The 25,522-nt window shown below is 57.5% G+C and overlaps 1 protein-coding gene across 5 annotated transcripts; it reads right to left on the bottom strand.

Moving 5' to 3' along the window:
* Positions 1 to 240: 240 nt before the first annotated feature.
* LRRC61 (leucine rich repeat containing 61) lies at positions 241 to 25,394 on the bottom strand. Of its 5 annotated transcripts, none has more exons than XM_074985306.1 (3): positions 23,202 to 24,970; positions 22,376 to 22,495; positions 241 to 2,218 (listed from the first exon to the last, which is right to left on the bottom strand). In XM_074985306.1, exon 3 carries the CDS (start codon positions 2,011 to 2,013, stop codon positions 1,225 to 1,227), a length of 789 nt encoding a protein of 262 aa, XP_074841407.1. In that variant the 5' UTR covers positions 2,014 to 2,218; positions 22,376 to 22,495; positions 23,202 to 24,970; the 3' UTR covers positions 241 to 1,224. The 5 variants fall into 5 exon arrangements, with proteins under 5 accessions (XP_074841407.1, XP_074841408.1, XP_074841404.1 ...); XM_074985303.1 differs by lacking the exon at positions 241 to 2,218 and having other exon boundaries at positions 17,438 to 22,495; positions 23,202 to 23,325; positions 24,455 to 24,970; XM_074985304.1 differs by lacking the exon at positions 241 to 2,218 and having other exon boundaries at positions 17,438 to 22,495; positions 23,202 to 23,325; positions 24,251 to 24,265.
* Positions 25,395 to 25,522: the final 128 nt, after the last annotated feature.

Consider the following 25,522-nt stretch of genomic DNA (forward strand, 5'->3'; position numbering starts at 1 on the left):
GCTGCTGGGGCGAAGGACCAGGCCAGGCTGGCAGGGATCCAGAGGCCAGACCAGCAGGGCAGGGCCCAGGGCACATCCCCCAGAACAGCTCACCAAGGACAGCGGTAAGACCCCCAAGCTGGCCAGGCCCCTTGTGGCGTTGAGGCCCACAGTCCAGCCACGCGTGGGGAGCGCAGAGCCACACAGACCCTGCAGCGCCCCCAGCTCTGCCGCCCGGGCACTGAGAGACGGGGCCACGGAGGAGACACCACATTTATTTCACAGGCAAATATCTGCAAGTGACACCGCAGCACTTCCCCCCCGGGCGGGGCACCTGGAGCAGGACCAGGCAGCGCCCCCATCCTTCCCCTGGGCCCAGGGGGCAGCCCCCCACCCCACCACGGTCCGGTGCCCAGCCCGCGGGAAGCAGCTGGCCACGCCTGGCTCCCCACTGAGCAGCAGCCTCGCTGCAGGCAGCAGTAGGGACGGTCCTGCTCTCTGCTGCTGTCTCGTCCAGCCCGCGTGGAACTGCTCCCCACCCGCCTCCTGCCAGGTGCTGGACGGGGCCTCCCGCCAGCCCGAGGGAGGCAAAATGCAGGTCTCAGGGGCCTGGCAGGTGCAAGAGGAAAGCCCCAGGGAATGTGCCCTCCCAGAGCCCAGGCAGGACTCCCGCCCGGGCACTGGCAGAGCCGCACAGCTGGCAGGAGGTGCCCTGCACCACACACTGGGGTCCACACAGATCACGGGTCTGACCCCCCCCGCCCCCGCTCCCTCTCAGCTGCTGGGTCAGCGGGCGGTTCCTGCCCAGGCACTGGGTCAGGAGGGACAACGGGAGGAGAGGCCCCTGCCCTGGTCATGCGACCGGTTCCCCTGGTCCCCAGCTGGTGGGGACCGAACCGGGGCCCTGCTGGCGACTGGCTGGCGGCCTGTGGGGAGGAGACTCACAGGGCAGGAAGTGGGGGGGATCCCTGCCCCTGCCCCGAACCCCTCTTGAGAACCCAAACTGGCTCAGCTTGGGGCAAGGGCTGGGGCCAGCACTCCAGGGCCTGTGGTGCCCTCCATTGTGGCTGCAGTCAGGAGACACAGGCTGGGCGCGGGAGGGGTGCGTCGCGTCGCCCTGGCAGGGCAGGTGGCCACTGGGGAGGTTACTGGGGAGCCAGGTAGGGGCTCTGCCCACCACGGAGCTGACGCTGGAGAGGCAGAGCCCAGCTGGGACCCCTGCGGGCGGCGCCGGCCCGGGATGGCTCAGAATACATAGGAGCTGGGGTCGCCGCGGATGCTCAGGGCCTTCTCCGCCTGAGAGATGGTGTCGTCCGCCCTCTCGCTCAGCTCCCGGCACTCCCGCAGCACGTCGCTGAACTGCCTGTAGGCCTCCTCCAGGATGGAGCTGCGCCGGGGCGGCCTCGGCTCCCAGTAGCCTTCCTCCAGCCAGGGCAGGGCCGTGCCCGGCGGCTCCGAGCTGCCCGCCCCACCGCTGCCCTGCTCCAGGGAGCTGTCCAGGTCCCGGCAGAGCTGGTAGAGCTCGCTGCCGCACCCCGACAGCCTCTCGCCGTCGACGGCCTTGAGGCCGGGCAGCAGGTCACGCAGGGCGCCGCGGTAGGCGGCCGTGGCGCAGACAGGGTTGCTGAGACGGGCGCGGGGGTCATGCAGACGCAGGCTCTCCAGCCGGCGCAGCCCCGCCAGGCACTGCAGCTGCTGCAGGCTGCCCACCAGGTTGCCGGCCACGTTGAGGCTCTGCAGGCTCTCGCAGGCGCCGAGCGGCTCCAGGCTGCAGATGCGGTTGGCCGAGAGGTTGAGGACGGTCAGGGACTTGAGGGCGGCCAGGGGGCCCAGCTGAGAGATGGCGTTGCCGGACAGATCCAGCCACTCCAGGCTGGTGCACTCACCCAGGCAGCCCAGGTCCGAGATGCCCAGCCCTGGCAGCCTGAGCAGCAGGATGGACTCCAGGGCGAACTCCCCCGTCTTGGCCTTCAGCAGCTGGGCAGTGATCCTCCCGCTGTCCCCCTCCTGCCCCTTCTCCGCCCGGGGCTCCATCGCGCCACACGGCGGCTCAGGCAGGGCTCGGCCTCCCGGGCTCACAGCCGCACCCCGCCGCAGGCAGAGAACCGCTGCTTCCTGTCGCAGCCAGGGGCTGAGCTGGCCGGTCCAGGGGGAGCGCCTTGCCCCTCCGCGAGCCTCTGCCCCACAGGCTGTCTGGGGCCCGCTGCCCACGAGCAGGCAGGCTGGGTCACGCCAGCCCCTGGAAGGGGAGAGGAGACAGGATCAGGGCCCTGCCCAAGCCCACCCACCCCCTGTCTGGCAGCACAGGCTCAGCCAGAGGGGCCGGAGGCCCCTAAGCCTCTGCCTGCACACAGCAGGTGCCCCGCGCTGGCCCGATGAGGGAAGCTGCCTTCTGTGGCCGGAGCCTGGCGGGGCAGAGTGGGGCCCGGCTCTCCTGCCATCTGCTCTGTGCAGCAGGAGGCCAGGCCACAGTCCGCCCTGCAGCAGGGCCTGAGAGGCAGCTTCACCCCACGCCCGCCAGCTGCCCAGAGCAGGGTGAAGGCAGCCCAGCTCCCGGCCACGTCCCATCCGGAGACCTGGCACCTTGGGGTCCTTCCCTGCATCACTGTCCCCCCCCCGCACCCCACGGGATGACCCCGCCGGTCACCCTGGCTCTCCTCTGTCCCCTTCCGCCCCAGGCAACCGCAAGAGCTCGGGCTGCTCTGCCTGCCAGGCGCTGGGCGCGTGGGCTTCGCGGGTGGCAGCGGCCAGGCTGTGAGCACCCGCGGGATGGGGCAGGGCCTTTCCAGCCAAATGCACAGGAGGCCCTGGGGGCTGCCGCACCCTGTGCTGAAGGGGTTTGCGTCTGGGTCCCTGGCGCTCAGCCCCCCGCCAGACACTCTGTGCGCCCCTCTCAACAGGCGGCTGCTGAGCTCGGACTCCAAAGAACCATTCCTGGTGCCCGGCCTGGTCTGCAGGCTCACGGGGGCTTCGGCCAACAGCCCAGTCCTCTGCGGGCTGGAGGAACCCCAGAAACGCACGGCCACGCTCAGGTGCAGAGCCAGCCACGTGTGTGCACAGCGGTACACGCATGTACCCTCCAGTGCACACACCGGTGCGCACGCCCTGCCGCGCAGAGGTGCACAGCGACAGCCGCACATACCTGTGCACCCACAGGGGTGAACCTGGGTGTACACACACACACACACACATCACCACCACACATGAGCACGCCTGGGCACACACACGAACACACTCAGAGGCACCACACACAGCTGCACACACGGATAGGACAATGACACACTCACGCACACCCGAACACAGCCATGCACCCTCACGCACACCCGAACACAGCCGTGCACACCCACGCACACCCGAACACAGCCATGCACACGCAGGTCGCTATGAGCTCGCCAGGGCACGCACACAATCCCGCACGCAGGGATGACTGCACGCACGGACACACGGATGAGCACAATCACGCACACGCATGCACACCCACGCCTGCCGGCCGCCCATCCCCCCAGCCTTGCACGCGCCCCCCTCCCCCCGCTCCGCGGCCCCTCACCCGCAGCAGCCGCCTCCGCGCCGCCGGCCGATCGCTCGGTGGGCTGGGGCCCGAGCGGCGTTGCCATGGCAACAGGGGCCGTGGCAACAGCTCCCGGGGCTGGGAACATTTAAAGGGCCAGCGGCACATTCTGCAAGTATGGGAGAGGGGCTCGTGCGTCTCTCCGCCAGCGCCGGCGGGACACAGGGCACAGGCGGGCACACCACACACACACCATTCACACACCTCGTGCACACACAGCTGCACCCTGTGCACTCACACCCACGCAGGTCTAGAGATACGCACTGCGTTCACACACCCTGTGCACACTCGTACACGTAGATCCGTGCCCGCCCTCCATTCAGCTACAGACGTGCACTCACATGGACACGTGCACAGAGCTCTGCGCACACGCCATTCACACTCACCCATCTGCACATGTCCACAGGTGCAGCGAGCAGTGACACAGATGTGTACCAGGAATGCTCCCACGTGCTGCACACTTGCAAGCAGGGGTAATCCCCAGAGGCCCTGAGACCAAGTACTAGGGTGAGGGAACAACAAGAAGTCCTGGTTTTTGAGCTCATGCTCAAAACTTTTCTGTTAGTCTATAAGGTGCACAGGACCCTTCGTTGCTGTTACAGATCCAGACTAACACGGCTCCCCCTCCGATACACAAACGCTTGTGCTCCACAATATGTAAGTCTATAAGGTGCCCCAGGACTTGTTCTCCAAGATACAGACCAACACGGCTCCCTCTCTGATACTTGGCACCAGAGGGGGAGTGAAGTCTCTGCTCTGCAGCCTTAGTACACATACACGCCAGCTGGCCTTTAGCTCATGTAGAAGAGCACATGGCTTTAGCCCCTCTGGGTGCAGGTTCAGTCCCTGCTGCTGACGACCTGGGTCTGTTGGCGACACACAGTAGTAGGCATCCTTCAGTCTGCAGAGACTATGGATCGCGCCCTTTATAGTTTCAATTGAGGACTTCATTTACAGCGTCTACGGTGACTATGAAGTTGCCTGGGGCCCAAATTTCAGTCACTTGTCAGGTCCAGGAACCTTAAGCCTCACACACGCAGCGAGGCAGGTGACCTGTGGCGGGACAGTACCCTATTGGCTGGGGGCTGCCCAGCTTGAGGCGGGCGGTGACTGTCCAGTGAGATGCGACGATCTCTCCCACCGTCGAAGGCCACCCCTGGCGCTCGCTCTCTACGCCAGTCGAGCAAGAGCTTATAGCCGGTATCTGTTGCCTCCCGTGTTGACGCGACGCTGTTCAGCGATGCCGGAGCACCTCTCCGGGCGCGAGCCTGGGCACGTATTATGGAGACTCTGGGCTGCCCAGACACCAGTGTCCCCCTCTCGGCTTTACTGATCTAGCCCAAAGGAGAGGGTCACCTCCACGTCTGCTACCAGCGCAGCTGCAGGAGTTGCCGGGACAGTGCCAGAAGTTGGCACCGAACCGCCTTCGGGCTCCCCTCCGGATTTTCTCTCGGGGTTTACTCCCTCCGCCTCGCTCCTTCCCAGGAGAACCCACACGGCAGTGGGGTGTGGAGAACGTGGCGAAGGAGCCCACGCGCACTGTGAAGCACAGGCCTGCAGGCCTGGAGGAGAGCTGGCGCCCAGCCGCACACGGGGAAGTCTAGGCCCTGACAGGGTTTGCACAAACTGCACTGCTGCCTGCACCTTTCCTCGTCCATCAGGCTTTTGGAGCCTTTTGCCACTTGCATTGCTCTTCTCCGGGCTCTCCAGTTCAGTCACGTCCCTCCTAAAGCACCGTGCCAGCCAAGGCCTCACCAGTGCCAAACTGTGCAGGGCAAGGCCCTCCTCTGGCTTACAGAGGGCTCCCCATTAACATCCCCGGGGGGAATCACAGAATCCCAGGGCTGCAAGGGACCTCAGGAGGTCATCTAGTCCAGCCCCCTGTTTCAAGCAGGATCAACCCCCACTAAGTCAGCCCGGCCAGGCCCTTGTCCAACCAGCACTTAAAAACCTCCAGGGATGGAGAACCCACCACCTCTCCAGGCAACTCATTCCAATGCTTCACCACCCGCCTGGGGAAGGAGTTTTTCCTAATATCCAACCTGCACCTCTCCCTCCTCAACTTCAGCCCATTGCTCCTTGTTCTGCCCTCTGACACCACTGAGAACAGCTTCTCACCCTCCTCTTTACAGCTCCCCTTCAGGAAGGTGAAGGCTGCTATTAAATCACCCCTCAGTCTTCTCTTCTGTAAACTAAACAAGCCCAAATCCCTCAGCCTCTCCTCACAGGTCTTGTGCGCCAGCCCCTTAATCATTTTTGTTGCCCTTCGCTGAACCTGCTCCAGCAAATCCACATCCTTTTTATACTGGGGGCCCAAAACTGGACACAATATTCCAGACGTGGCCTCACCAGTGCCGAATAGAGGGGAACAACCACTTCTCTAGATCTGCTCAAAATGCTCCTCCTAATACACCCCAGTATGCCGTTAGCTTTCTTGGCTAGAAGAACACACTGTTTACTCATATCCAGCCTTTCATTCACCATAACCCCTAGGTCCCTTTCCATCGTACTGCTGCTGAGCCAGTTGGTCCCCAGTCCATAACAATGCCCGGGATTCTTCTGCCCAGGTGCAGGACTCTACACTTCTCCTTGTTGAACCACATCAGATTTCCTTTGGCCCAATTCTCCAAATTATCCAGGTCACTCTGGATTCTCTCTCCACCCTCCAACGTATCTACCTGTCCCCCTGGTTTTGTGTCATCTACAAACTTGCTGAGGGGACATCCAGTCCCTCACCCAGGTCATTAATAAAGATGTTGAACATCACCGGCCCCAGAACCGAGCCATGCGGCCCTACGCTTGAAACCAACCACCATCCAGATATTGAGCTACTAACCACTACCCGTTGGGCCTGACTGTCAAGCCAGCTTTCTCTCCATCTTATAGTCCATATAGCCAATCCATATTTCCTTAACTTACGGGCAAGAATGTTGTGGGAGACCGTGGCCATGTCTACACTAGCCAAAAACTTGAAATGGCCATGCAAATGGCCATTTTGAAGTTTACTAATGAAGCACTGAAATATACATTCAGCTCCTCATTAGCACGCGGACGGCCGCAGCACTTCGAAATTGAGCCCCGTCTGGATGAGCCGCGGCCGCCCGCATGCTAATGAGGCGCTGAATATGTATTTGCATGGCCATTTCGAAGTTTTTGGCTAGTGTAGACATAGCCCATATCAAAAGCTTTGCTGAAGTCCAGGTATATCACATCCACTGACTTCCCCACGTCCACAGAGCCTGTTACCTCGTCACAGAAGCTAATCAGATTGGTGAAGCAGGACTTGCCCCTGGTGAATCCATGTTGGCTACTTTTGACCACTTCCCCTCTTCCAAGTGCTCCAAAATGGATTCCTTGAGGATTCCCTCCATTATTTTCCCAGGGATTGAGGTAAGGCTGATGGGTCTACAGTTCCCTGGATTGTCCTTCTTTCCTTTTCTGAAGATGGGCACTACGTTTGCCTTCTTCCAGTCATCCAGGATCTCTCCCGAACTCCAAGAGTCTTCAAAGATAATGGGCAAAGGTTCTGCAATGACCTCTGCCAATTCCCTCAGTACCCTGGGGTGCATTAAATCCAGACCCATGGATTTGTGTGCATCTAGTTTCTCTAAGTAGCTCTTAACTCGCTCCTTCCCCACAGATGGCTGACCTCCAGCTTACCGTACTGCATTGTCTAGGACCGTCGTGGGGGAGTTGACTTTTGTGATGGGGTTCAGGGGTCCCCAGGCTCTGCACCCCATCTGCAGGCAGGAGTGACTCTCACTCAGCAGGAGAACAGCGGGTTTACTAGCCGACAAGACACAGTGTTGTACAGAGGAGTCAGTGCAGCCGGCAGAGACAGCCAGTCCCATCCACGTTGGGGAGAGGAGGCCCCCAGGGGCCCCCAGAGCCGGGGCCTTGCCCCCTCCTTGGTCTCTCTCTCTCCCAGCCCAGACTCACTCCTTCCAACTCCCAGTTCCAATTCAAACCCCTCAGGCTCCACCTCCTCCTTTGTCTGCAGCCTATAGGTGTCACCTGGTCACCAGGTTACCCTCAGCAGGAGCCCCCCGCCCTCGGTGAGACACACACGCGCGCACACACACGCACGCACACACACATCCCCCACTACTTCACATCCTTGTCCATGAAGAATGAGGCAAAAAAAGTTTTGAGTACTTCAGCTTTTCTTACATCATCTGTCAATTGGTTACCTCCCTCATCCAGTAATGGCCCCACAGCTTCCCTGATAACCTGTTTATTGTTCACATGCCTGTAGAAACCCTTCTTGTTACTCTGCACATCCCTCGCCAGCTGCAGTTCCAATTGTGCTTTCGCTTTCCTGATTACTGCCCAGCATTCTCCAGCCATATGTTTACACTCCTCCTTAGTCAACTGTCCACGTTTCCATTTCTTGTATGCATCCACACTGCAATTCGGGGTACACCCTCTCAGCAATCTTCTGGAGTCTGCCAAGGATGACGCGAGCAAACAGTTTACCAGTGACGCTTAGGAGGGAGATTCCACGGTAGTTGTTGCAGTCGCTTCTGTCTCCTTTGTTCTTATACAAGGTTACAATGTTAGCGTCGCGCATACCCTGTGGAACCTCACCCTCTTTCCAGCACAGGCACAGTAGCTCATGTAGGGGTTCCAGGAGTGTGTCCGCAGCACACTTGATCACCTCTGGTGGTTCACCATCCTGACCAGGGGCCTTTCCTGCTGCAATGCTGTCGATGGCTCTCTTCAGTTCATCCACAGTCGGTTCTTGATCCAGTTCGTCCATTACTGGTAGGAGCTCGATGGCATCGAGGGCTGCGTCAACCACAACGTTCTCGCGTGAGTACAGCTCGGAGCAGTGCTCAGCCCAGCGCTCCATCTGTTTGGCTTTTTCAGCAATGACTTCACCAGATTTGGATTTCAGAGGTGCCATCTTGTTCTGGGTGGGTCCTAATGCCTTCTTCATACCCTCGTACATTCCCCTGAGATTGCCGAAGTCGGCACAGGTCTGGATGCTGCTGCATAGCTGGAGCCAGTGGTTGTTGGCACAGCGCCTGGCTGTCTGCTGTACTGTTCTTCTGGCCGCTCTAAGTGCTTGCTGGGTACTCTGGCTCGGTGAGCGTTTGTACTCCAGGAGTGCAGCGCGCTTCTTTTCAATGACTGGAATCATCTCATCGGAGTTAGCTTCGAACCAGTCGTTCGTGTTTCTAGCTCTTCTTCCAAACACCGACAAGACCGTGTTGTAAACTGTATCCCTCAGATGTTGCCATTTGGATGTCGCATCGGTGCCCCCAGGGCCGCTGCGCAGATTTTCCTGGTGGGTCTCTCTGAACTTGTCAGCTTTCTCCGAGTTTGCCGTCTTTCTGGCGTCAGTGCGGGGCCTTCCTGATCTCCAAGGCTCGGCAATGACATCTGCCAATTCCCTCAGTGCCCTTGAGTGCATTAATAGCCATTTCCCAACTGGATCATGTTTGCCTCATACTCAGCATGTGACCCGCCGGCTCCAGCTCCTTGCCAGCAGCTCTGCAGCCCAGCCAGGTATCCCCCCTGTGGTAGTCGAGCATTTGAGTTTTCCTTCTTCCTTTTCCTACTGCACATCTGACTCTGCTGAAGTTCATCTTGTGGCTGTCCTGAATGCTAATCCTGCCCTCCCCAGTGCTACCAACACGACCCTGCCCCCTGGGCTCCTGCAGATGGTATAAGCACCCACTACTTTTCCCTACCCGAGTGACAGGAAAATACTGCCTCCCGCCAGCCCCAGGAGAGACTCTTCTGGCAGCCCACTGGGTAGGTTCCCATGTTCGCTGCCCCCATCCCATGCTTTAAACAAACACAAATACACACCTTGCACACTCACAATGACACATTGATCCCACAACCACACATTGTGTGCTGTGCACACACACATACTGCAAGCTCACACACTAATTCACGCCAGCAAGTCATAGAATCATAGAATACTAGGACTGGATGGGACCTCGGGAGGCCATCGAGTCCAGCCCCCTGCCCCAATGGCAGGACCAAGTACTGTCTAAACCATCCCTGATAGACATCTATCTAACCTGTTCTTAAATATCTCCAGCGATGGAGATTCCACAACCTCCCTTGGCAATTTATTCCGTTTGACCAACCTGACAGTCAGGAACTTTCTCCTAATGTCCAACCTCAACCTCCCTTGCTGCAGTTTAAGTCCGTTGCCTCTTGTTCTATCCTCAGAAGCCGAAAAGAACAAGTTTGCTCCCTCCTTTTTATGACATCCTTTTAGATACCTGAGAACTGCTATCATGTCCCCCCTCAATCTTCTCTTTTCCAAACTAAACAAGCCCAATTCTTTCAGCCTTTCTTCACAGGTCACATTCTCTAGACCTTTAATCATTCTGGTCGCTCTTTTCTGGACTCTCTCTAATCTCTCCACATCTTTCTTGAACTGCGGTGCCCAGAACTGGACACAATACTCCAGCTGAGGCCTAACCAGCGCAGAGTAGAGCGGGAGAACGACTTCTCGTGTCTTGTTCACAACACACCTGTTAATGCATCCCAGAATCATGTTTGCTTTTTTTGCAACAGCATCACACTGTTGACTCATATTTAGCTTGTGGTCCACTATAACCCCTAGATCCCTTTCTGCTGTACTCATTCCTAGACAGTCTCTCCCCATTCTGTATGTGTGAAACTGATTGTTCCTTCCCAAGTGGAGCACTTTGCATTTGTCCATATTAACCTTCATCCTGTTTACCTCAGCCCATTTCTCCAATTTATCCAGATCATTTTGAATTCTGACCCTATCCTCCAAAGCAGTTGCAACCCCTCCCAGCTTGGTATCATCTGCAAACTTAATAAGTGTACTTTCTATGCCAATATCTAAATCGTTGATGAAGATATTGAACAGAACTGGTCCTCACACAGACCCCTGCGGAACCCCACTTCTTATAAGAACATAAGAACATAAGAACGGCCATACTGGGTCAGACCAAAGGTCCATCAAGCCCAGCATCCCATCTGCCGACGGTGGCCAATGCCAGGTGCCCCAGAGAAAGAGAACAGAAGACAATGATCAAGTGATTTATCTCCTGCCATCCATCTCCTGCCCTTGTTATGAAGGCTAGGGCACCATACTTTATCCCTGGCTAATAGCCATTTATGGACCTAACCTGCAAAAATTTATCAAGCTCTTTTTTAAACCCTAATAGAGTCCTGGCCTTCACAGCCTCCTCAGGCAAGGAGTTCCACAGGTTGACTGTGCGCTGTGTGAAGAAAAATTTCCTTTTATTAGTTTTGAACTTACTACCCATCAATTTCATTTGGTGTCCCCTAGTTCTTGTATTATGGGAAAAGGTAAATAATTTTTCTATATTCACTTTCTCCACACCATTCATGATTTTATATACCTCTATCATATCGCCCCTCAATCGCCTTTTTTCCAAACTGAAAAGTCCCAGTCTCTCTAGCCTCTCCCCATATGGGACCCTTTCCAAGCCCCTAATCATCTTAGTCGCCCTTTTCTGAACCTTTTCTAATGCCAATATATCTTTTTTGAGGTGAGGAGACCACATCTGCACGCAGTACTCGAGATGTGGGCGTACCATAGTTTTATATAGGGGAAGTATGATATCTTTTGTCTTATTATCGATCCCTTTTTTAATAATTCCTAACATCCTATTTGCCTTACTAACTGCCGCTGCACACTGCGTGGATGTCTTCAGAGAACTATCCACTATAACTCCAAGATCCCTTTCCTGATCTGTCGTAGCTAAATTTGACCCCATCATGTAGTACGTGTAATTTGGGTTATTTTTTCCAACATGCATTACCTTACACTTACCCACATTATATTTCATTTGCCATTTTGCTGCCCAATCACTCAGTTTGCTGAGATCTTTTTGTAGTTCTTCACAATCCCTTTTGCTTTTGACTGTCCTGAACAACTTGGTGTCATCTGCAAACTTTGCCACCTCACTGCTTACCTCATTTTCTAGATCATTGATGAACAAGTTGAACAGGATCGGTCCCAGGACTGACCCCTGGGGAACACCACTAGTTACCCCCCTCCATTGTGAAAATTTACCATTTATTCCAACCCTTTGTTTTCTGTCTTTTAACCAATTCCCGATCCATGAAAGGACCTTTCCTCCTATCCCATGACCACCTAATTTACATAAAAGCCTTTGGTGTGGGACCGTGTCAAAGGCTTTCTGGAAATCTAGGTATATTATGTCCACTGGGTGCCCCTTGTCCGCATGTTTATTAACCCCTTCAAAGAATTCTAATAGATTAGACAGACACGACTTCCCTCTGCAGAAACCATGCTGACTTTTGCCCAACAATTCGTGCTCTTCTACGTGCCTTGCAATTTTACTCTTTACTAGTGTTTCTACTAATTTGCCTGGTACTGATGTTAAACTTATCGGTCTATAATTGCCAGGATCTCCTCTAGAGCCTTTTTTAAATATTGGTGTTATATTGGCCGTCTTCCAGTCATTTGGTACCAAAGTGGATTTAAAGGATAGGTTACAAACCACTGTTAATAACTCTGCAATTTCACATTTGAGTTCTTTCAGAACCCTTGGGTGAATGCCGTCTGGTCCTGGAGACTTGTTACTATTCAGCTTATCAATTAATTCCAAAACCTCCTCTAATGTCACTTCAATCTGAGTGAGTTCCTCAGATTTGTCGCCTAAAAAGGCTGGCTCAGATTTAGGAACCTCTGTAACATCTTCAGCCGTGAAGACTGAAGCAAGGAAATCATTTAATCGCTCCGCAATGGCACTGTCTTCCTTGATCGCTCCTTTTATATCTTTATCATCCAAGGGCCCCACTGCTTTTTTAGCGGGCTTCCTGCTTCTAATGTATTTAAAAAACATTTTACTATTGTTTTTTGAATTTTTGGCTAGCTGTTCCTCAAACTCTTTTTTGGCTTTTCTTACTACATTATGACACTTAATTTGGGAGTGTTTATGTTCCTTTCTATTTTCCTCACTAGGATTTGACTTCCACTTTTTAAAAGCTGCCCTTTTCTCTCTCACTGCCTTTTTAACATGGCTGTTTAGCCATGGTGGTTCTTTGTTAGGTCTCTTACTGTGTTTTTTTATTTGGGGTATACATTTAAGTTGGGCCTCTAGTATGGTTTCTTTAAACAGTTTCCATGCAGCTTCCAGGGATTTTAGTTTAATTACTCTACCTTTTAGTTTCTGTTTAACTAGCTTCCTCATTTTAGTGTAATTCCCCTTTTTGAAATTAAATGCCAGCGTGTTTGACCGCTGCGGTGTTCTTCCCAACACAGGAATATTAAAAGTTATTATATTGTGGTCACTATTTCCAAGCGGTCCAGTAACAGTTACCTCTTGGACCAGATCCTGCGTTCCAGTCAAGACTAGATCGAGAATCGACTCTCCCCTTGTGGGTTCCCGTACTAGCTGCTCCAAGAAGCAGTCATTTAAGGCATCAAGAAATTTAATCTCTGAATCCCGTCCTGAGGTGACATGCACCCAATCAATATGGGGATAATTGAAATCTCCTATTATTACTGTGTTTTTTATTTTGATAGCCTCTCTATCAGCATCACTATCACTGTCCTGGTTAGGTGGTCGGTAATATATTCCTAATGCCATATTCATATTAGAGGAATGAATTGTTATCCATAATGATTCTATGGAACATTTTGATTCCTTTAGGATTTTTACTTCATTTGATTCTATATTATCCTTCACATATAGTACCACTCCGCCACCCGCACGACCTGTTCTGTCCTTCCGATATAATTTATATCCCGGTATGATAGTGTCCCACTGATTGTCCTCATTCCACCATGTTTCTGAGATACCTATTATGTCAACTTCCTCCTTTGATATGAGGTACTCCAGTTCACCCATCTTATTACACAGACTCCTAGCATTAGTGTAAAAGCATGTTAGAAAACTACCACTATTTATATGTCCGCCTTTCACAGACGCGTTGGATTTTTTTATGCACGATTGTTTCACATCTGATCTTGCCCATATATTATTTCCCACGTTCCCTATCTGACTAACTTCTAGGGAATCCCTGTCTATGGAGCCTCGTGTAAGAGAAGTCTCCTTCCGATCCAGGTGCTCCCCCGCACCAATCGGCTTTCCCCCACCTCTTAGTTTAAAAACTGCTCTATGACCTTTTTAATGTTTAATGCCAGCAGTCTGGATCCACCTTGATTTAGGTGGAGCCCATCATTCCTGTATAGGCTCCCCCTACCCCAAAAGTGTCCCCAGTTCCTAATAAATCTAAACCCCTCTTCCCTACACCATCGTCTCATCCACGCATTGAGACTCTGAAGTTCTGCCTGTCTATCTGGCCCTGCGCGTGGAACTGGAAGCATTTCAGAGAATGCCACCAAAGATGTTCTGGATTTCAGTCTCTTTCCTAGTAACCTAAATTTGGCCTCCAGAACATCCCTTCTACCCTTCCCTATGTCATTGGTACCAACATGTACCACGACGACCGGCTCCTCCCCAGCACTGCCCATAAGTCTGTCTAGATGCCTCGAGAGATCCGCAACCTTCGCACCAGGCAGGCAAGTCACCATATGGTTCTCCCGGTCATCACAAACCCAACTATCTATATTTCTAATGATCGAATCCCCCACTACTAAAACCTGCTTCTTCCTAACAGCTGGCGCTCCCTCCCCCAGAGAAGTATCCTCGGCACGAGAGGATACAACATCACCCTCTGGAAAGAGGGTCCCAACTATGGGATGGTTTCCCTCTGCTCCCCTTGACTGCTCTCCTTCCCTGAGCCTTTCATCCTCCGTAACAGCATCAGGACTGTCAGATTGGAGGTGGGACAGCCCTACTATGTCCCGGAAAGTCTCATCAACAAACACCTCTGCCTTCCTTAGCTCCTCCAGTTCAGCCACCCTGGCCTCCAAAGCACGCACTCGGTCTCTGAGGGCCAGGAGCTCCTTGCATCGAGCGCACACATACGCCACCCGCCCACAGGGTAGGTAGTCATACATACTGCACTCGACACAATAAACAGGATAGCCCCCACTCTGCTGCTCGGCTTCTGCCTCCATTTCCTACTCTAGTTATATATGAGGGTTAATTAAATGTTTCAGATAGAGGTTGTTATAAAGGATTTAGTTTAAGGGCAACAGAAGTCACTGGCTCCCTCCAAGCTCCCCCTCTAAACTCCCCTCTCCAAACTCCCTCCTGTTAGCACGCACCCTGGTCGCGAGCACCCGGTCGCAAAGCTCCCTGGTCGCTTACTAGCAGGGTTTAAGTGCTCGGCCTCCCTGATAGCTCCTCCCTCTGCCCACAGCTCAGCCAATCAGCACACGGTGTTTCAATTCAAACCTAATCAGCTTCCAACTGCCTGCCTGCCTGAGCACACGGCCTTTCAAACAAACAAACACTCAGCTCAGCGCTCCAAACAAACAAACTCCAAACTCCAAACAAACAAACACACAAGCCCAAAACCTCCAAATATAAGCAGCCACTTACCCCAAGGTGCTTTAGTTTGCTCCTTCCTTCTCCTCCTCCAGGAGAGCCTCTCCAAACTCCCTCCTGTTAGCACGCCCCCTGTTCGCGAGCACCCGGTCGCAAAGCTCCCTTTTCCAGCAGGATTGAGAACCATTAAGAACTACTCTCTGGGTACAGCTATCCAGCCAGTTGTGCACCCACCTTATAGTAGCCTCATCTAAATTGTACTTGACTAGTTTTGGTAAGAATATCATGACAGACCGTATCAAATGCTTTACTGAAGTCTAGGTATACCACATCTACCGCTTCTCCCCTACCCACAAGGCTCATTATCTTATCAAGTCGTACATGACTTGATGTGTACACACCCTATGCTACACACACACACACACACACTCTCTCTCTCTCTGATAGATGCACCAGAGAGATCACCGGCGTATGTTGGGGGAACTCAGACTCTGGCCTGTTCAGCCCCTTGGTCCCCTCCCGAGCTAACCAGCAGCTGTTTTACTGAGGAGGACATGGGCTCACTAGGAACTCAGCTGACATCTCGTGGACTGGTGCAGCATTCAGGCACTGCCAGCCTGGTGCTGGACTGGCCCTGAGGCTCTGATGCGTTCTGCCCCAGTATGTCCCCCGGAACGTGGGTGAGAGTGGAGCCAGGGCACAAAAAGGAAAAGGTCATTTCCCATCTCCTGACCCCCATGGGCCAGCCAGTCCCTCTGGCCTGCGGCTCCCTGAGAACCAATGCCCTCTCCCCAAGGCGTGGGGCAGCCAGCCCTCCCCCGGAGACACACTGACTCAAAACACCAGCAGAGGGCTGGTCGGGTCCCTGCGTATTCCTGCCTGGGCTCTGCTCCTGCTGTGCCCTCTTGCAGCCTGTGGCACCCTCCTGCCCACAGCCCAGTGAGCACCGACAGGGCAGACGCCCCGTCCCAGCCTGGTCCTAGGCAGACCCAAGGTTCCCCAGAGCACTGGGCCAGGAGGTGCTGGTGGGGCGACACAACCAGCCAACACAGCCTGCCCGAGGTCACAATGTCACCACGACTGCCACAGCAGCGCGCCAGAGCCGCCTGCAGCCCCTCCCGCTCCCGCACGTGCTGTGCTCAGCCTGTTTGGCCCAGGGGTGGAGCTGGGGTCTCTTTTGCTGGCACCAGCTACTGCCCACGGTCTGCACTTCCTGCACGAGGCTCTGCCAGAGGTCGGCCCAGCACGCGTCTGCCGGGGGCTGCTTGTGAGCTCGGCCCAGCCTTGCCTCCTGGGCACCCAGGTCTGCCCCCAGGTGGTGTCACTGGAACCACGTTGCTACGTTTCCATCAGACCCTGGGCCAAGTGAGGTGTCCAGTGAACGCCGGTGAGCCACTGAATCGGTTGCTGCTGCTTGTGCGTCCGTGTCACTTTCGGTATGTGCAGCTCTGAGTGGCGCTACGCTTGTATCGCAAATGCCGTAGTGCTGGGACACGCAGCAGCCGGCTAATCGCCTCCCAGCCAGGTGCCAGGGGCTGAACAACGGACGAGCCCCATCAGCCTCCAATCCCCAACTCAGGAATTGGGCTGAGACATGTCAGGTGGGAACCTGCCAACGACGCAAAGCCCCAGCAAGGGAAGGACAGGTGACCTGGCTGCATTCTCCATTGCACACCTGACAAAAAGCTTCTGGGCAAGAGGAACGGGGCCCTTGGCAGAGCCCGTTGTGCCCTCAGCCATCTCTGCTATGGACTGAGCCAGACTAGCCTGGGGAGCCGTCCTGACAAAGGATGTTCTCCAGAGACTGTGAGGATGGCAGCTTGGCCCATCAGCGGCAGCCTGCACCAAGAGGTGTACGATCGATGTACAGAATTTGCCTGCTGTACCAGTTTCTCCCTCTCACCCTCTTGTTTCTTAATACCCTTTAGATTTCAGATCCTAAGGGTTGGCCCAGCCTGCGGTTTTGGATAAGAGCTAAGAATCTAGGGCCCTGGGGATGTGGCTGGACCCTTTGGAGGCCGGGAAGACCTGTGTGGATGCGGCGAGACTGGTTTTCATCACCTCTCACCCATTCAAGGTGGGGACTGGTGTGGGGCGTGGGAGCTGCTGGGGAGCCAGAGGGGCAGCAGTGGTGCTTTTGGTTTGGTGCCGAGTGTAAGCAAACCCAGGCCCGGGCTGTACGTGGCCCAGTTTCAGCCATTTGTCCAGGTTTGGCTCTCCCAGCAGTGCCTGGGAAACCTCCTGTGTACTCCACCCTGCTGTCGGGCTCGCTCGCCCGTCCCAGGTCAGAGGGGAAGAGACTCACTCACTCTGGGCACGAGCCGGGATGCTCCCAGGACTCCTGGGCACCACCGGGCCCTGGAGCGCAATGTGGCAGGAGCTGCCCGCAAGCGTGGAGCTCCGTGTGCAAGGAGGCCAGTGGACAGCTTTGCTGAGCCCTCATGTCCCCACTGTGGCCAGGCGCACGAGCAGGACACAGACACTACCGGCAGCAGCGGGTACCAAATGGACCTTTATTTCTCACCTGGGCTGGTGGACGGACAGACAAGCACAGACGGCACGGGGCAGCCGCCGCTCAGAGCTGGCCTCGGGGAGCGGGCCAGGCGGCTGCTTCTCACACCCTACAGGGAAACACACCCTCAGCCCCTGCTTGGCATCGCTGCTGAGCACACCTGGCTCCATCCTACCGCTGGCCCCGCCTGCTGGAGGCTCTGCAGCCCAGCCGCTCGCGTGGACAGCCTGACCTGTGTCCCTGCAGCAGCAGCACAGCAAGGAACAACCCACACCCACTCCACCAGACAAAGGGGGCTCAAGGCTCTGCCCCAAAGACCGATCGTCAGGCCAGGCCCCAGCAGGCTTCAGCCCCAGCCTCCAGTGACCACCCCACAGGTCCACAGGCTCCACCCCGCCTCTCTTCCCTTACCTCCTGCCCCCAGGCAATGGGGCCTGGGGATTACCGGGGACAGGGTGCGGCAGTGGTGGGCAGCAGAAGGGGGTCGCCTCCCCTCACCCCCTGCCCTCGCCCTGTGGCACCAGCAGCAGCCTGCTCCACTCCGCGGTGCCTTCTGGCCTGCGGTGCCCCGTTTCTCCGTGGGCGGTGGGGAGCAGAGGCCACGTCCCACAGGTGCAGAGAAGCAGGGCTCAGCAGCCCGGAAGGGCACAGCACCGCAGAGTGGGGCAGAGTACCCACGGCGCCGCCACGTGGCGAGTGCGGAGGGCATGAGGCGACCCCCTGCTGGTGCCACAGCTTGCCCCAGGTAATCCTCCCATCTATTAACTAGGACGGCTGGGGCAGCTACCGCAGAGCCCCCAAAGCACAGGGCTGGCAGCGGCCGCCCGGTTCAACCTACCAATGGGGCAGCTCTGTCACCACGCAGTCAGGGGTCCTGGGCACTGGGGCTTACACTGGGAGCGGCTCCTACTCCGAGCCCGGACGCCATACCTAGCCCTTCCCAGAGAGCCCTGGAGCTGCACTCCTGCCTCAGCACAGCCCCCGCCGTGCACACCAAGCAGCACAGCACAGCACAGCTCGGAGGGGGACTCCAGCAAGGGCGGGGCTGGGGCAGCGGTTTCCCCCGCTGAGCGAGCCCAGGGTGCCCTGCCAGCTGCAGCACCTGCGGCCAGCGCAGCCCCAGCCAGACAGTTCAGCCGCCTCGCCTCCCAGCGCTCTGCGCCCAGCCTGGCGCACCCCGGAGACAGGCAGTGCCGTGCTGCCTGTGTCCGGAGATGGTCCCTAAGCCGTCAGGGTGCCCTCCTCCCCACTGCTGCTTCCCCCGCTGTCGTTCTCCGAGCAGACCAGGGGCGGTGGGGGGTAGTCTGGGAAGCTCTCCAGGTTGGCTCTCAGGAAGACGAGGCGCTCCACACCCTCTCCCTCCGGGGGGCACCTGCCCGGGGAGAAAGGGCTGTCTGGGGCGGTGAAGATGCGCTCCGAGAAGGCCCCCGAGGGTGGGCAGGACAGGTAGAAGGTGGCCAGCTTGGCCAAGGCTGGCCAGAGCCAGTGCCGCTTCTCCCAGTACCCCAGCGGATCCTCCCGGGCCCCGATGGTCTGGCTGTCACGCAGGTACCGCTCCACCATGACGCAAGCTGAGTGGCTCTCGGTAGGGAGGGAGGCCCCATGGCCCTTGGAGGCCAGCAGCCCCACGCTCTCCAGATGCTCAGTCAGGGTCTTCTCCTTCTGGATCAATGCGGGGGGCCCAGAGCCCTTTCTGCCGGGTCCCCTGGCCCCCTGGGGCTCCCCTGGCCCTGTAGCAGTGCCCTGGGCCTGCGGGGCCATGTCCACGCCAACGGCCTTGCCAGGCTGGCTGTTCCAGGGGGCGGAAGGGCACCCAGCGGGTGAGGCCAGGAGCTCCTTCACCTTCCGGACCAGCAGCTGCTTCCAGTGATGGAGGTCGGAGCCCGGCGGCAGGATGGCACCCATCCTGCCCTTGAAGCGGGGGTCAAGCAGCGTGGCCAGCACGTACTCCTGGCGGTGGAACATCTCACGGAGACGGGGCTCGGTGGACAGCTGCAGGGCCAGGCTCTCAGCCAGCCGCACGGCGGGGCCGGCCACCTCCCCGCCCTGGCTCTCGAAGCGCAGACGGACCTGCCGCAGGAAAATGTACAGGAAGCGCACCTGCGGCAGCACCTGGCTCAGCGAGGCGCCCCCCGTGCTCGCCTCCCGCACGGCCATCTCGAAGGGCTGCAGCAGCTCCACCAGGCTGCCCAGCAGCGCCCACTGGGCAGGGGTCAGGGCCAGGCCAGCCTCGCCCAGCCGCTGCTTGCCCATGTAGTCCTGCACCACTGGCTGCAGCGCCAGCAGCCGCTCCAGCATGGAGTAGGTCGACTCCCAGGCTGCGGTGGTCTCCTGTTTCAGCTGGCGCGGGGCCAAGCCACGCTGCTGCTGCAGCTCCGCCAGCCCCCGCCGGGCCTCCGGGGAGTCGCCAAAGTGGGTGCAGATGGCGCGGGCCGCCCCCACCACGTTCTCAACGCTGCGGTGGTGGTGCAGGAAAGCCAGGACCAGCTGGCTCAGGCAGTGGGCAAAGCAAGGGATGTGCGTGTGGCCGCCCTCCTTCGCGGCCTGCTCCACGCCGGGGCTGCCGCCCGAGACCAGGAACCCGGGGCTCAGGGAGTTCTGGGCCAGCCACAGGCGGAGCTGTTCAGATAGCACCCTCTGCACGCCACTCAGCGCCCGCTCCTCCTGCAGCGCCCGCACACACAGCAGCGCCTGCCTGCGCTGCTGGCCGCACGGCTGGTGCTGCCCCAGCTCGGAGTGGGGTGCCAGCCAGTGTGCTGCCAGCGCCAGGTACTGCCCTGCCAGGCCCTGGGCCCACACATGGGCACTGAGATGCACCTGGCTGAGGCTGGCCTGCTGCAGCGCCAGAGCCAGGCCCTGGCTGAGAGCCTGGCACAGCTGGGGCACTGCCTTGCGGGAAAAGAAGGCTGGCGAGGGGACATGGTAGCGCGGGTCAGCCTGGGCCAGGAACCGCTGGAAGGGCTTGGCCGAGACGAAGGAGCAGGGCAGGGCCATGCCGCATAGCAGCTCGGCAATGCTGCGGTTCCAGGCCTGTGCCCGTGGGTGGTTGGGGGCGTACTTGCCAGCGGCATCCCCACCCTGCTCGGCCAGGCCAGCTTGGCTCTTGCTGCGGGGCACCTGGACTCTCTCCACCTTGCAGCTGGGAGGCCCCTCGTTCTCCCGGCTGTCGCACATGTGGGCCGGGGCCCTGCTGGGGCTGACGCAGGGAGATCTCAGACGGTCTGATGCCACGGGCACGTCCTCCCCAGGCTCTTCGTCCTCCGTCTGCCCCAGGCGCGGCCTCCTGGCCTGGGCGCCAGCAGCCCTCCCCCGCCCCCACTCCAGCGGGTGCTTGCCCTCCAGGTGGCGCATGAGGGCGGAGGTGCCGAAGTGGCTGCCCAGTTTGCCACGGCTGACGCTGGCCTGGCACAGGGTGCACACGGCCCGGCACACATTGCTGCAGTCGATGTAGAAGAACTGCCAGACGGCTGAGGTGGACTTGCGGCGCTTCGTGCCCGGTGGCACCGGGGGGGCGCTGGGGAGGCTGAGCGGCTGGGACTTGGCGCAGCCCTGGGCCACTAGCATCTCCAGGTAGGGGGTGGCCAGGTTTGGCTTGGGGCGTCCCGCCAGGGCGCTGCCCCGCCTGTCCCTCCTCCTGTCCTGGGGTTGCTGCTTGCTACTCTCGCTGCTTTCCTCCTCGCTGGAGCCTGAGGAAGAATCAGTGGCTGTGCTGTCTGCCCGTCCCCGCTCCTCCTCCTCCTCGTCTTCCTCACTGGAGTCGCTGATCGCACCCAGCAACCGGGGAGCACCACGGGGTACCTTCTCCAGGGCGTGGCCAGGGGAGCACTGAGCACGGCTGGTGCCAAACACAGTGTCCCCCGAGGGGAACCCCTTCGCTGCCTGCTCCTCCTCCTCCTCCTCCTCCAGGATCCTGCCCCCGGTTCTCTTCCTGTGCCTCCACTCCATCGGGTGCTTGCCCTCCACATGGCGCTTGAGGGCGGTGGTGTTGTAGTGGCCTCTCAGCCTGCCACGCCCGACGCTGGCCTGGCACAGGGTGCAGACGGCCCGGCAGGGGTCGCTGCCGTGGGTGGAGAAGAACTGCCACACCTCGGAGGTGGGCTTGCGGCGGCGGGTGCGGACAGGAAGGTCGAAGGCAGGGGGTGCGCTGCGCTTTGCCGCCCAGCCCTGCAAGACAGCCTTGTCCACACCCAGCAGGGAAGACGGGGGTGGCCAGCTGGCCATGACACCCGACTGGCTGCCTGTGCCTCGGGGGACCAGCTCTGCCTTCCTCTTCTCCTGGCTCCCTTCTCCACAGGCCGCCAGGAGGCCCTGCCTGCCACCCTTGCGGCCCTGAGCCTCCTCCTCCTCACTGAACTCCAGCTTGATCTCGATCTCAGGGACGTGCTCGTGCTCGGTGCCCAGAGACAGACGGTGGAGGTGGGCGTCGGCAGCGCCGGCAGCAGCACGATCGGCACACTCTGCTCTGGCCTGTGCCAGAGTGCCACAGATGCCAAGGCCCTGCCCAGCCGAGCCACCAACCTTCCTCCGCTTCCGCAGCTTGCTCTTCTTTACCGGCAACATGCCTGGTGAAAAGGCACAGGTTTGCCCAGGGACACGCCTGGGTCACGCAGAGTCACCCTGGCCAATGCCCACCAGCCCCCCTCCTCCACAGGGAGACATGCTCGCTTACAGCGGCTGGGCCGGAGGGTGAGGCAGGCCCAGGCAGGGTGATGCTGGCTGAGCCAGGCAGAGGCTCATAGATTTCCGGGCAGGTGGGAGTCTATTCCCCAGATGCTGTTAAATCAGGCGTTTATTCCTGAGCACTTCATGGCCCCTTGGCATCTCCATCCGGCTGCCCCAGTCCTGCTGTCTGTCCAGTGGTGTCTGTCAACAGGAAGCCACGGAGCCACAGCTGCCATTACCCACATGCTTGGGGTGGGCACCCACCTGGGGTCTCTGCAGCAGCTCTGGGTGTCCAGGCCAGCCCCACGCAGTCAGAGCTGGGAGTCCAGCTTCTTAGGCTACACGCCCAGCACTGCCGAGGATGGAGAATCCACCAGTCCGCACCTACAAAAGAAAGGAAGCTCAAAACCCTGCAAAGCAGCCCCAGAAGAGCAGCCGCCTGGCACTGCCAGGTCAGGCCAAGCATGACAGTGGCAGGTCCCTTCTGGGCCAGCTCCACAGCCAGGCTGGGAGATTCTAACCCACTCCCACGGTGGGCAGAGCACAGAGGTGCCCGGCTCCGCTGGGGCCAGACGCCTGGGCGGCTCTGTTCCCTCAAGGTTCTGCCGCTCCCTTGGTCCCACTCAGCACCTCTATGGCTTAAGGTACAACTGCACTTAACGGAAGGCCAAGGCGATGGTGGTTGATCTTTCAGGGGTCGATTTGGTGCCCCTACTGGGGTCGCACTAAATCAAACCATTAGGGCTCCACCAGCAACCCTGGCAGCTTTTACGCTCGTAGGAGTACGGGAAATCAAGGGGAGAGTTTTGCCTGCCAACCTCCCATTGGGGGACAATGGGAAAATTAATTTAGAGTACTCCAGCTACACAAGTCACGCAGCTAGAGTGAGAATCACAGAACACTAGAGCTGGAAGGGACCTCGAGAGGTCATCGAGTCGAGTTCCCTGCCCTCTTGGTAGGATCAAACACCATGTAGACCATCCCTGCTCGGTGTCTGACTTTCTGAGTCACTATAGGGGCTCGTCTGCATACTTGGCTCAATCTAATTCTTGACCTTCCCCCCAACCCCTCCACTCTCTGATTTGCTCACCTTGATTATCTTTTTCTGATTTGTCCTCCTTGCTTACTGTTTTTGGTTCTCTGTGCCTTAAATATTGAGTCTGTTCTGGTCTGGCGATGGTCTGAAGAAGTGGGTTTGTTCCACGAAAGCTCACCTAATAAACCATTTTGCTAGTCTTTAAAGTGCTACTTGACTGTTTTTTGTTCTAAATATCTCCAGGGATGGAGATTCCACAACCTCCCCAGGCAATTTATTCCACTGTTTGACCACCCTGACAGTTAGGAACTTCTTCCTAATGTCCAACCTAAACCTCCCTTGTGCAGTTTAAGCCCATTGCTGCTTCTCCTGTCCTCAGAGTCCCAGGAGAACAATTTTTCTCCCTCCTCCTTGTAATCCTCTTTGAGGTACGTGAAAACAACCATCACATCCCCTCTCAGTCTTCTCTTTTCCACACTAAACAAGCCCAGTTCTTTCACTCTTCCCTCATAGCTCATGTTCTCTAGACCTTTCATCATTCTTGTTGCTCTTTTCTGGACCTTCTCCAATTTCTCCACATCCTTCTTGAAATGTGGTACCCAGAACTGGACACAATACTACAGCTGAGGCCTAACCAGCTCACAACACACCTGTTAATGCATCCCAGAATCATGTTTGGTTTTTTTGAAATAGCATCACACTGTTGACTCATATTTAGCTTGTGGTCCACTATAACCCCTAGGTCCCTTTCTGCCATTCTCCTTCCTAGGCAGTCGCTTCCCATTCTGTCTGTGTGAAACTGATTGTTCCTTCCTAAGTGGAGCACTTTGCATTTGTCTGTGTTAATTACCTCAGACCATTTCTCCAATTTGTCCAGATCATTTTGAATTATGAGCCTGTCCTCCAAAGCAGTTGTAACCCTCCCAGCTTCGTAACACCTGTAAACTTAATAAGTGTACTCTCTATGCCAATAGCTAAATCATTGATGAGGATATTGAGTTGAACTGGTCCCAAAACAGACCCCACTTGTTATGCCCTTCCAGCATGTCTATGAACCATTAATTACTCTCTGAGAATGGTTACCCAGCCAGCGACGCACCCACCTTCGAGTGGCCCCATCTAAGCTGCATTTGCTTAGTATATTGATAAGATCACGTGAGACCATGTCAACTGCCTCACTAAAGTCGAGGACTACCACATCCACCACCTCTCCCTTGTCCACTAGGCGTTACCCTGTCAAAAAAAGCTATCAGATTGGTCCGGCATGATTAGTTCTTTACACATCCATGCTGGCTGTTCCCTACCACCTTATTTTCTTCCAGATGTTCGCAGATGAATTCCTTAATTACTTGCTCCATTATCTTTCTCAGCACAGAAGTTAAACGGGCGACTCTGTAGCTTCCTCGGTTGTTCTTTTCACCCTTTTTAGAGATGGACACTATGTTCGCCCTTTTACACTCTTCGGGAATCTTTCCCGACTTCCAGGACTTTTTCGAAGATGACAGCGAAAGGCTCAGAAAGCTCCTCTATCGGCTCCTTCACTTTGCCAGGATGACAAGTACCAGAGAGGAGCCGTGTTAGCCTGTATCTTCGGGAACAACAAGAAGTCCTGTGGCACCTTACAGACTAACGTATTTCAGAGCATGAGCTTTCGTGGGCAAAGACCCGCTTCACCAGGTGCAAGAGTGGGGCGGGTTCCAGAGGGGTATTTAAAGAGCGGGGTCCCCGTGAGAGGGAGGGCCAGAGCTGACAAGGATTCTAGGGTGCATTTCTTCAGGCCCTGGTACCTTGAAGTCATCTAAGATTTCTAAGTAATTTTTAACTTGTTCTTCATGTATTTTATCCTCTAAACCTACCCCCTTCCCCCAGCATGCATTACGTTAGCGCTTCTGCATCGCTGCCCCCCCCCCGGCCACCGTGTGCTGCCCCACCCCCCCGACCCCTCCCTGCCCCCAGCGCCCGCCACCCCGGCCACCGTGTGCTGCCCCAGCCCCCTCCCTGCCCCCAGCGCCCCCCACCCCGGCCACCGTGTGCTGCCCCCGCCCCCTCCCTGCCCCCAGCGCCCCCCACCCCGGCCACCGTGTGCTGCCCCAGCCCCCCGACCCCTCCCTGCCCCCAGCGCCCCCCACCCCGGCCACCGTGTGCTGCCCCCGCCCCGGCCACCGTGTGCTGCCCCCGCCCCCCCCCGTACCGGCCGGTCGCTCCCGCCGGCCCCGCCCCGCGCCGCTCTCAACATGGCGCCTTCGCTGCCCTGAGGCGGGACGTGGGGCCGGCACCGCCCCGCCCCCTCCCCGGGACCGGCCCGCAGCCCCCAACCCCCCGGCCGCTGTGGGGCGGGATCAGGCCGCGCCCGGGGGTGCCCGGCAGTGCCGCGC

The sequence above is a fragment of the Carettochelys insculpta genome, chromosome 2, assembly GCF_033958435.1.
Source record: "Carettochelys insculpta isolate YL-2023 chromosome 2, ASM3395843v1, whole genome shotgun sequence".
Classification (NCBI taxonomy): Eukaryota; Metazoa; Chordata; order Testudines; family Carettochelyidae; genus Carettochelys; species Carettochelys insculpta.